Genomic DNA, 13,045 nt, shown 5'->3' with positions numbered 1-13,045 from the left:
CTACAGTATGGCTTTTTAAAATGGAACAGGCCAGTTTACAAAATGATTGTTTATCAAGATGGATTATCAGATTAATGAATGCAACATCATGCTTGACGAAATAGTGTTTTAGCTATGTGAAAGGCCTAATTAAATAAAATTGGTTCCATGTACTTTAGAAAGCATGCTCTGCTACAGTATAGGTTTTTAAATGGAACACACCAGATGACAAAATGATACTTTCTCAAGATGGATTGTCAGATCCATGTATGTAATGTCATGCTTGACGAAGCAGTGTTTTAGCTATGTTAAAGACCCAATTAAATAATATATGATTCCATGTACTTTAGAAAGCATATTCCGCTAAAGCATGTTTTCTATTTTCATGAAACACAACAGATTAGAAATTTTTTCTTTCTCAACCCGAATCATCAAATGCATGCACGCAACGTCATGCTTGGCGAAGTAGTGATTTATCTATGGAAAAGACCCACTTAAATAATAATTGGTTCAATGTACTTTAAAAAACATATTCCGACTCGTACACGCACGGTATGTTCAAACTCCACTGCTGGGTTATGCGTAGGAACAATGCATCAGCCATATTACCACAGAATGCATGTACATAATTACTGTACATGAGACAACAAAACCCGTTTCCAGTTATGGGCCAGAAAATGACATCGCATGCATTCATTCTATAAATCTACAGGATGCCTCATTAAGCGTGCTTAAAAGGAAGTAATATGGAATTTCACAAAACAGTGGGGAATACCTTTATTTACAATTACAAGAATTATACATGATATAGCATTTACAGAGCAAATCGATTTAATCGAACCACGTAGCACCATAATGCACACATTGTTATGACGTAGAACATTTGACAATCGCGTGTATTTATAGAATGTACATTTATCTCGCAATGACAATACAGGGATAGTGTATAATATGGATATCGCATAATTATAAATATCTTTAAGGAGTTTTGTAACTCGTTAAAATCCCTCGTTGGGGTCATTTCATGATGAACAGAAGGGTCACCAGAAATAATTTCACGTGAAAATCTCTTTCGTAAACACTATACATTATATACAATCCAATATTCCTTTGGTGTTTATTTTCGATTTATATTATCCCACTTATTTGATATTGGCATAAGGAATATAAAATGGTCTTTCTGGTACTTACTGAGTTTGGTAAAATACACTTCACAGATTATATTGCGACCACCACAAAATTTGTGATTGTTCCATACACAATTAAAGTAATGAATATTAAAATTCATCCTTTATCTCATATAGTTTCTTAGTTGCAAAACATCATGCGATATCGTCAAATATCGACACAAGCCTTACAAGATATGTGATATGAATAAACCATGTATTTTCCATGGTTAAGTCAATGTCATTCTAGTTGTAGATTGTAAATGAGTACGTTTATTTTTTCATTGACGAATGATAAGTCGCTCCAAATATTCAATGTGTTCTTGGTAACAATCAACTGATTAGATGACCATCCTCGTTATCCAAGTTGGTGCAGGAAAGTAGGTTGTTAAAAGAGCCAAGTCGCCAACTCAATATCATCCAGTGTTTATAATTGCAAACACGCCTTATTGGTCAATTTAAATCAATATTAGTGTTGTTATATTATCTTGAAAAGATGGGCTTCTGATTAACTGATTAGAAATTACAGTACAAACAGAAACGAATGAATGAAAATCAGTTTATATACATTCATATTACATTATTATATGCGTTGCGGCCCATGTGTGTCCATTTCTAGGTGCCGAAGAATAACGATTTAGCTCCTTTAAACCTTATTCCAGCCATTCATTCCTTTAGTGAACGACGACTTTCTTTCGATTTGTACACATTTATAGCTTTATATATTGAAACTGCTCATTTTTATCGAGTTGTTTTTAAATAATTTGGCTTGTTCTTATACATACTAATTTACTATAGCACTTTTATAGCCACCATTTACTATCAGTTTCCGGTGTTATGTTTTATTTTGAGTTTTCTGACCAGAACCAAAATTGTTTTAAAACCAATTGAAGTGTATATCAATCTTTGTTTAGGTTCTTGAAATAGCAAGTTTTGTATTCTAGCTTCTTTATTGAATATGTGATGTCACTTTGTTAGTGTTAATTGGAATGAGTAAAGCATTATTGTCAGTAAGATTTTTCAAAGAAGATTAAAACAAATATGGAGACCACTCTTTTTAGCCAATCAATAATTATTTGAAGACACTTATTCGCTCCTAATCGACATCTGCGGCTAAGCTAGCTTACGATCAAATTAAACTAACATAGATTTCAATTATTGTAAGATCGATTACAACAATTAAGTTGAAACATTAGGTCATCTGTCTCATACAATTTCAAAATAGGTATAAAAAATACAGCATTTCAATTCTACATCTACCATAATATTATTTTCATTACATAAGTAAACCGCAATCTGTAATATGTTAAGTGATTTCTTTTGTTAAATAATTGTCTGAAAAATGATTAATTTCGATGATTTATATATTTTGATTAATCGAAAAATGGAATTAAATTCGTTAACCGATATGTTAATCAGTGTTAATATAATTTAACATTGTAGATGAAGTCTCTTTTAGGGGGGTGCAAGTATGTGATTCTTTGAAATAATGTAAACGGCATCCACTGTTTACTTTAAGTGTCTTAAGGTGTTATCCAATGATTGTAAGCAAGCCAATTTTACCATTTAACCACGGTTAAAACACAAAATGTTAATTCTCCTTGTTATAGTTATTTGTAATCTGTAAAGTAACGTGTTCGTCCACAGAACACTCTACATCAATTCCCTTTAATATATGTTGCTATTGGTGGTTCATCTGTCTCTATCTGATAACTGCTGCCATTTGGCGCATTATTTGATTAAATCTCAGCACTAATTAACACAGTGACGATTATTCCTAATGAAGCTAACTTAATTCTACTAGCATATCAACTGCCTCTTTCAAACCACTAGCAACCAATCGGTGGTAAATAAAGTTTAACCTCAACCTTAGCAAAGACTTGTGTCTTGTTTCTCCAGCACAAGCCCACATGATATAGTTAGTATTCCTCTTAATGCAACGTCCCTTGGTCCCTACAGGAATCACATCACTAAGTTATCTATCTTCTTAAATAGGAGCTTATTTAAACACTATCTGTCTGTCCTACTTATAATGATGCCAGACTATCCCGGTCTGTCTCCGTTTCTGTAGTCGTTCCGGCGCCAAATCGTTGCTGAACATTTAACCTAATGTGTTCCGATGACGGTGCTGAAACGAGATAAGGGATAAACGAATTAAACATTTCTTAACGAAGGGAAATAATTGTTCTTCGATTAAGACTGTGTCAACAATGTAAAATATAGGTGTTGAAATTATGTGTTATTTTACCATTCAATTGTGTTGTGAAGCGACACATTAACAGTATAAAAATAAACATGGATGGGAAATGAAACATATATGATGTTTACATCTAACAATTCGATCAATCGTAAATCGAACAACGCGGTGGAATTATTTTGATAACATTTCTCAAAGCCAATCTAATTAAAATTAGATTACAATTGCAGTTGGTTTCATATTTGTTCTGACATTACGCAATATTGTAATCAACGCTACTTTCTAAGTTATATTATTTGAATCAGTTGTATTTGAATCACTCGTAAACACTGGAGTTTTAAAATTCCTGTAGTGCATCACAAAACGCAGCCCTGTATACCAATAGGCTGTTCCATTGGCGACTAAATTCGAGTGGCCTGAAAGAAAATGTGTCTGATGGTTATTGTAGTCAGACATAAAAAAAACCGAAATGCGATTATATCTGATTTTTTTAATTATCTTGAAATTCTGAATGACTTTTTCATCACTGTAGTCAATTACATTCGTACATCTTTTCCAAAATTACATTCGTAGCCACCACATACGACTGTTTCATTGATTTTCATGTTATGAAAAAAAACCTCAATGAGTTCACTTAATTAATATCTTATACTGATATCTTGAAAGGCGCGCGCAATCATGCATAAACGCTAATAGCCGGTCCATGTTAGTTTCCCATAGCCCACAACTCAAATTGTTTGTGGGTTAATAAAGTCGTGTCTTAACCATGTCGTCTTTTAATTCTCTCTTGACATTTGACAAGCGGATAATAAACCAATCAGATTTTTGATTTTAGTGTACATGACTACGGCTTTGCTTCTCTCTTTATTGGTCTTTTGTGAGCACAGATCTGTTATTCAAATGTATTTAGAGAGTCATCACTAATGTGAAAAGTTTTATTACTTGGAAATTTGTAACGCCATAAAGAGAACGTTTCATGGCTTGCTTTACGACCAGGGTTAAACTTTTAATATTCGTGATGAAGAATACGGATCGATGGCTAACAGGAAACAGCTCTGAATAGTTGCCTGTCATCTTGAACAATTGATTACTTAATGCAACTAGCAAAACGATTAAGACCAAATAGACTCTACTCTGTTGGTTTATTCTCCATTTTAGATTCAGAATAAAAACATCCTGATCCTCAAATTAAAGTCAATGAATTAAATTTCCCTTTATACTGCTTTCTCCTCTATTCTTAAAAATAAATCGATTACTTCCGTGTGGCATTTTTTTTCTAGAAAAAAGAGACTCCCAGGAAGATTGATTTTTTTTGCGATAGGAAAAATGTCAAGGATGATTCTATGCAAAATGAACCAGTCACGTAGCCAGAAATTCAATGTTGGGATAGTATGTTTAGAAAGACAATACACTACTGGTCAAATCTCTTAATTCATCTGTTACATCTTTGTTTGTAGTAGCATGACTAAGGTTATTGGACACGAGGTCATTAAATATGCAGGATTATTCCAAGTACCTTTATGGCAGTGCAACAAAGACATTTAATCTTTGCAAATATGAAGAGATAATAAGCTAAATAATACAAGCATATCTAACAGGAGAAATGCTTTGGATCTGTATGTAAATCGGCACATACCCATACAAATGGAACTGTGAAGAAAAATAATCGGATACCTATGTATGTACGGACATAAATAAAACTATGTTATTATGGACAACCTTTCTAATGTTTATTCCAAGATGTACGGAGTATTTTAACAGTATTGATTATAGGTGGACATATTCAATATTTAGGTTGTATTGATATTGGACATGCTGTCCACATTAATAGTAACCCTTAATTATTCATGTCTGTCTGTCAAGGAGTCTATGAGCAGAAATGACAGACAGATCACAATGTCTGGTCATCATTAGACGTTATGACTATCTAGGCGGAAACCAACTGCCCCTCCGCAAGGTCATATCGATTAAAGCCAGACCCGACAATGGTTTAACTTTTATTCTATGCAACATGTCCGGATGGTTTTATTAGACACATAAACTGTAAGAACTTAGACATTGTTCGACAGTGGTTCGTTGTCAATATTGTTTTGCAATGTCGGGGCCTGCCTTCATTAGTCTAGTCGGAGCAGAACAGTAGGACGTTAAACCCCACTTCATTTCATTTCATTTCATTGCTATGACTGGGTGTGGTTTTTTTATGTTAAAGGATATACTGGGTATAACTAGCAATAAATATTTTTGTTTTCTCTTGGCTGTTTATTTGAAAATAATTTAACTGATATTTGATTGCGATTTTAGTTCGTTTATTTTTCTTGATTTCTATTTTTGGATTAGAACAAATAGAAATTAGAAGGGCTTAATGTCCTAATTTTCTGCAACGACTGGGCTAATGAAGACGTACATACGCCATATAGTGTACTATGCCAGAAATTAAGATAAATTTCATATCGATGAAACTTCAAATGGTAGGTAACGCATACCATAACTCGTGTACGACATCAACCATAATAACACATAGATTTATATAGCACCAAGAACGCCAACCTATAATATATATGAGCATATCATTAACGAATGCCCGGTTTTGACATTTGCAATAAAGTCTAAAATAAATTTCATATCGATCCCGTGTTCAGAATCACGACTTTGATTTGTAATAAATGTCTAAAATCAAAGTTACAATATGGTGTACAATTTGTATTTTCCGTAAATAACCAGTATTCACCAGACAATAAACAATACTAAAATAGCTTTCTCATGTCTGTCATACAATAAAATATATAACAACCAATAACAATTATGTTTTATATACCCTTCGGGGAACACAATAATGTAAATCAACAATATTACTACTTTTTGTGATATAATAGACTTGCTAAAACGTATAAAATTTATATGCTGTCTCTAGTAATGATCGATGTCAGAATAGTTTCATTTTTGATTGATATGTATGTGATCATTTTACATTTTTCAACTGATAGCCGTCATATATCTCCCATAAAAAGAAACGTTGATGATACTAGACCCATGTCAACCCATTTTTTAAGAAGACGTTTATGTTTCGTTACTTACTGGTCTAAATTAGGCGCCATTGTCGGTTGTCAAAAATAGAAAGAATTCTCGTAAAATTACATTTAGTCTATGGGTTTGAGCATACACAGGCGTCTGCATGCCAATAGTTAATAGTTTAGGTATCTAATTTAATCCAAATTTTAAAAAATGTATAACATAAATTTATCAGTAATACTTTCCGAATTGACATCCCAAACTTATAAAAACCCTTTTCCGGTTTTGTTTACATATAAAATCTTTGCTGAAAATAGATAAAAAAAAACACAGCTACATTTTAATCACATTTTCTTTTCCTAACACAAATTCAAACGGGGTATGGTAGTGTATACTTGTCCTTTACAAAATAACTGGTACGAGTTTCAAATGGGGACGGGGGCACCAAATCATGCCATGAAAGTCCCTCATCCTCGGGTAAATACTTCATTAGTCTTTACGCCACAAACCCCGTTTGAAGAAGTATCTCTTCAGTACAAACAAGTCCCAGTCCTCAAGCTCAGGAAAATAAAATCCCTCGTCAGAAATATATTTTCAAGAAAATTTTAAAATTTTATTTATGTGGGCAGTCCATCGAAATGTGTTTATTTTCGTTTCTAATGTCCGATTTCTCTAACCAAATTTCCTTAAATATGCGATACACATCCGAGTACTACATTATATAGGCCAACAATATCCTAACAAATCACCGATTAAGAACTTTTATGTTTTCCTAGCCTTCGGCATCCTCTTACTGATACGAAACTTTTAATCAGAGAAGGACGAAAAAGAATCAACCCAATTACCGTTCAGCGCTTCAATCTCCGATCCGCGTCCTATTGACCACGCTTTGAATTCATATTCATCAAATATAAATATGTCATAAAATGCAAACGACCATAAAAGCATTGGTTTGTAATTTATTTTTCTGTGATTGAATGCAGTACATAAGCATAGGTAAAAGGACCCCAAAGGAATAGGGGGTAAGACGCTAGCTCGCTAGCCTGGAGGTCGGGTGTTGGATCCCTGCATTGGCCGAAAAAGTTCATCCAGATTTTCCGGCATGGTTCCCCCTTGTCAGTGATGCAGGACACATTGGGGTGCACGTAAAAGATCCCCTGACAGTTGGAATTCGATATAAGAGTAGGCCGTAGTGCAGCTAACCGGGAAAAATTTCCCTTATATCACACTGTATGCCGTTGTCCGTCTTCATTAGCCCAGTTTGGAACATGAGCAGAACAGTAGGACGTTAAACCCCATTTCATTTCATTTCCAAAGGAATAACGATGGGTCGATTCTTTAAGGATAACCCACATATATAGTGTGTGCATTTTTTCTTGGTGTACCTCAAAATAACTCCAATGCAAAGAAAGCTGAACACATTATACTGTGGGGTAGAATTTAGAGGGTGTCTAAAATGCAACATGACGCACTATTTTATAATCTTGAAAGACACCAATAATCTTCGCCAAACGGGTTCAAACGAGTCGATGCTTATATATCGATAAGGATTTCAAATCACACCAGCTGTAGGAACTGTTTAATACAAATGGCAAGTAGCTGTCGAGTAAGAAATCAATTCCAAGGGTAATACCACGACGCATAGCAGACTCACCAACACAGATGCAAGAGTAAGGCAATGCATGACGAACTTATTAAACTAAAACACCGTGAAGCATCACAACGTATATACTTTTTTCATTTCTTTCATCCTATTTGTATATTAATTGAACTCGTAACACCCGGCTATTAATATTTTTGTATTTATGCCTTTCCATTTCGTTCAACGTATTAAGGATACTATTTGGGAAACTCATGGCACGACAATATTTTCATTTTGTGTGGTTTTTGTTTTAAATCTTATTTTTGTTTTGTCAATGACAGTTTATATTAAGAGGGCAATTTAGAGTCTTTAAATCATGCACCAGTGTATACCACTGAGACATGGTCAATGAGATAATGTAATCATCAACACCTTCACCAAAAATATACCCTTATCTGTTTAATTGCTTAGACATTTCAATGATTTATACTCGTCATATTTAGTTTACAGTATAGATTTAATAGTGATATACAGCTTGCGATTTCTCGAATGTGACTTATCAAATGTCGGCCTTACATAACTAAAGCATAAACACTAGCACCTTTCTTTAGGTTTGAGCGTCATTGAAATCCAGAATAAATGTGAACCCATAATTACAAACACGTTACAGAGAATGATGGAATAATGAATTAAAATATGTTTACCATAATTATTAGATGTTCCAGTTGAACCTGTCTGTGCCAGTTTATAACTCGCCGAATTCATGGTTAGCTTTCTCACATTTTTCTGCGGCTGGAAGACAATGACGTACACTTTGGGGAAAAAAAGACAAAGCAAGGCAACAGACGCACTCAATGATATGGAGACGCACAGTGTAGTGATTTGAATCTGAAATGAAAAACAAAAACAATAAATACATTGAGACACAGGTTGGAAGGCAAAAAAACATACATCAAATGCAGCAGCCTTGACGTCCTAGTCTACGTCGTAATCAAAAATTATACTGTCTCGCGAAAGTGTTGACTATCGACATGTTTGCTCAACTTCCATATCGAGGTCCATATCTCTGAAAGTCCCAAATAACACTTGGATGGTAAGCTATATAGTGAAACAGGGCAGACCTAATTGAATATCAATCGGCGTATTTCCATCACTTCTGTAAACATTGCATATTAATTTGAAGGAATAGGAAGATAACCACGAACCCTGGAGTGTTGGCAAGAAAATTGTGACCGACGGACAGTTCAGGGCGGTGACAAACTGTCCAGAAATATTTGTGTATAAACATTAATCTTTTTTCATTATTTAATCGTGAGAAAAAATGTTTTCTTGGGGGGGGGGGGGCAGAAAGAGTAAGCGTTTGCTACTGATCAAATTATTGGAAAACTTGGTCTAACAGTGTAGCAGGTAGGCTCTGTACGTAATTCAATATTAATGAAACGTCTGCTTGTTCTATTCCCAGACGTATTAAAGAACAATTCATAACGATTTTATTTTAGTTTCAGTGACCTTCTCAAGCAATTGTACTTAAAATAAATAATCCAATCTGTTTAAATTTTAAGACGAAAACTTCCACATGCTTTACACTCAGTTGTTGATAATGAGTTTTATTGATTGAAGACTTTAGAGCTTATCTCAGACTTTTGTAAAGATTTAAAAAAAATAAAATGGCATCCACGGGTTGCACAATTTCCTTGTCAATATCGAGATTATTTTCTTGAGCTTCATAAATTATATTGCACTATTTTCAATGGGAGTATTTTTTTTCACATCATGTACACATTATTGCAGCTTGTCACAAAACTCTTCAGATTTAACAGTCGATACGTTGTCGACAAAACTCATATGTTGTCGATATACGTCACGATCTATCAGAATTTAATAAAAAAAATACTCTTACAGTTCCATGGTTTCGTACTCCATACAGCCTATTGAAAAAGGGGCGTATTTTCCATCAGCAAAGTATCTTGCCATTGGGCTTGGGGGGGGGGGGCATTTATGGCCTATCTCATTGTGCATTGTTAAAAAAGTGGTGTGTGTGTGTGTGTTAGCAAATCAGGGGAGGAACGGGGAGGAAGGGGGTGGGGGTGGGAGACAGTCTGAGTCGGCTCAAGGATAAACTAGGCTTCACAACCTCGAGCTACGTCATTTAATACAGTTTGCGATCTTGTTAATTACATATTAGTAATTAGTGAAGTGGACATTAACCGTTGAAATGAATGAAATGGGGTTAACTTCTTACTTTTCTGGAACAACGGGGATAATGAAACCATTCATTGTGCTTTGAGGATATTTTTGCACGGACAGCATTTGAATTTCAACTGTCAAGGGCTATTTTACGTGTACGCCAATGTGCACACGTGACCTCGGATTTTCGTCCAACCCAAACGATTAATCTGTTATGCTTGACTAACAAGGGAGAACCACGCCAGAATATTCGATGAACTTTCCCGGCAAAAACCGGTTCTAACACAGGACCCCAGGTTAGTAAACCAGCACTTTAACCACCGAGCCTCTGGGACTTTCACGGCTATAGAAAGCAGCCATGTCAAGTTAAGCCTATACATGTAAAGTATCATGTTAATAAAAATATTTATTTATACGAAATTCGGTCATCTTGATTGTTAACAGACAGTATTATTACTCTCGTTCAAACGCTTCTATAGGTTTATGCCACGTTTTTAGTCTTCACAAGACTCGCAGTTGTTGTTATGGAAGGAAGTGAAGCCTCCAGTGCCAGCCAACCCATTTTTTATATTTCTTTATTTGCACACCTTTCAGCTTTCTTTATCGATTGGAACAGTCAAGTTGAAAATTGTTTGTGGAATTTGGAAACACCAGAATCGATATGCGCGAAGAGAGAGGAAAAAGGATGAGCCCAGAGACAGAGAAGACGAATGAGTTTAGGCTTAGTCTTGTATAATCATGCCTTAAAAACATTACTGCTTTATAATTATACTTTTTAATCGGGTCTTCTCTTCTACAACACTGCGTGATTTGTGGATGGTCCCTTAGCTACCCATTGCTTCTAGGTAGATAGTAAATTTCGGATTCTGAATTATCTAGATTGATTGACCCAGTGGGTGATAATTTTGTCAAATTCTAACCTAATCCTCGTATTTTCCATTTTGACGAATGCGAGTAACACGAGTATGGTTGTTGTTGCAAATATACTTTACGAAACCAAACTAAACGAATAGTTTAAGTTTGACCCTACATGTGATCAATCTTTTGAAATGGGACAGCGTGACCGAACTAATTTTTGTTTTACCTTAATGGTATTCATGCGCATAATTCAGTATTTAAATTCGGTATATTATACTGATTACGATAGATATTGAAAACTATTGACAAAAATTAAACCATATCTTAGTCGTGAATTGGCATAACTTTTTGACGAGGGGACGTTTCTCACGCTAACCCCCGTTGGATAATAAAGCAAGGCATGCGCGTAGTGTTAAATTAATGTAATGTAATGTAATTAATGGTTATTTACTAGCAATAAATACAATCGATGTACGAAGCAGTATATGCCTATGTTTACTATTAGGCGGGATAAGTTAACCTCAACCTCAAAAGTGGACTGATCCCAAACAAATTGCAAAAGAAACCAATCCAGTTTGGTTCATTCAAGCATACTTACATTAGGCAACATCATACTCATATTCGGCCGAAGTGACTTAATTAACATAATTCAGGTAGTTTCTGAGACTGATATCTCGTAACCAGTGCGTTTCAGTGACGGAACAACATATTTTTATTAAAATCTTACAATACAAAGTGGTAATAGAGGCAAAATGTTCCGAAAATAACAAATTTGACGAAACCAATTTAAAAAAAAATATTTTCCAAAATGGTACCGGCATTGTCCCCGTATATAACAAGTCACTATCTCGTAAGATATGGCTTTTACTATATCTTTTGTATGCCCTAAAATGAATTCCATAATGACGGATTTTTAATTAATCGTCATTTTCTTCCGTTGGATATGGCTTGTAATATGTCCTATATAATGTTTTTGGGGTTATTGAGGTTCAATTCTGACTCCTAACTTTGAATTATCCATATGGTATAAATTTAAAACGGCAATAAAATACAATCCATAATGGCGATTTTTTCCATGTGGATATTGCTTTTGAAATATATCTAATAAGGTTTTCAGGGTTACTGGATTCTAGTTTGGGTTCAAAATTAAATTTTAAGAATTCCAAACAACTGTCTAGCATTTCCTTTTTAAGCGCATTTTTTTTCATTTGCCTTTGCCTTTGCACCATCTTCACTGGGGTTAAAAGTGTTTCGATATATCTGGTTAAGAATCTGCGCCCTAATAATAGGTCAGAAATGGTTATGGATCCATGTTTACAGCCCTTGTGGTATCAAGGGTGTCTAAACTAGTTAATGTTCTTGCGTAGTTTACGGCCCCCTGTTACTCGTGAATAATTTACGCTGTTTTGATGAATTGTTAAGCATGCCACGCGTTAAATATGTGCATAAGCTAGAAACACAATGATATACCATAAAAAGTACAATTTACATATACATGTAGTTTTTCAAAAACATTTTGCGCCCGGATGGATAGACCATAGTGTGGGAACCCTAACGGAGCAAGGATAAGGACACCAAGTCTACGACTGGTATCTTATATAATCACGGGTTCATTTAAGTAAGTACATATTTAAATAACATTTAAAGATGGTCTACCACCTGTAGCACTTTCCCCTCGAACTAAAAGTAAATTCTTTACTTTTAGCTGAGAAGAGAAAAATACAATTTGTAGAACCAGATGTTTGATGTAAGTGAACCCATTTGTTTCCAGGACACCTGTATCACACAAAATCGTATTTTCTATCCGCGCGGACCTTCCATATATTAATCTATCTGCAAACAAAATTTATGAAATCACAGATTTAAACAACATTTAAATATGATCTACCACCTGTAGCATTTTCTCTTCAACCTAAAAATAAATTATTTATTGGAATTTTCGATTAAACGTAAACTTTCTTGTAGCTGTAAAATTGTCGACTGATATATCAATTGTTAATTTGTAACACATTTAACACCATATCTTTCTACGCGAATTTTTACTGACAATTAAAGTAATCAAGTAAT

The 13,045-nt window shown here is 34.5% G+C and overlaps 1 protein-coding gene across 1 annotated transcript in view; it reads right to left on the bottom strand.

Annotated features, from left to right (window-relative positions):
* Window positions 1-749: 749 nt before the first annotated feature.
* The window catches only part of LOC126827038 (metabotropic glutamate receptor 3), a 55,544-nt gene continuing 43,248 nt past the window's right edge, over window positions 750-13,045 (bottom strand). The window contains exons 4-5 of the mRNA XM_050556196.2: window positions 8,638-8,821; window positions 750-3,273 (exon numbers count right to left, since the gene is read on the bottom strand). Of these exons, the coding sequence (XP_050412153.1) occupies window positions 3,173-3,273; window positions 8,638-8,821 (285 nt within the window). The 3' untranslated portion in view covers window positions 750-3,172. The remainder of the gene's footprint in view (window positions 3,274-8,637; window positions 8,822-13,045) is intronic.

Source organism: Patella vulgata, chromosome 7 (genome assembly GCF_932274485.2).
Source record: "Patella vulgata chromosome 7, xgPatVulg1.2, whole genome shotgun sequence".
Lineage (NCBI taxonomy): Eukaryota > Metazoa > Mollusca > Gastropoda > Patellidae > Patella > Patella vulgata.
Note: the sequence above shows the minus strand (reverse complement) of the source record. Positions and strands in the feature narration are given on the sequence as shown.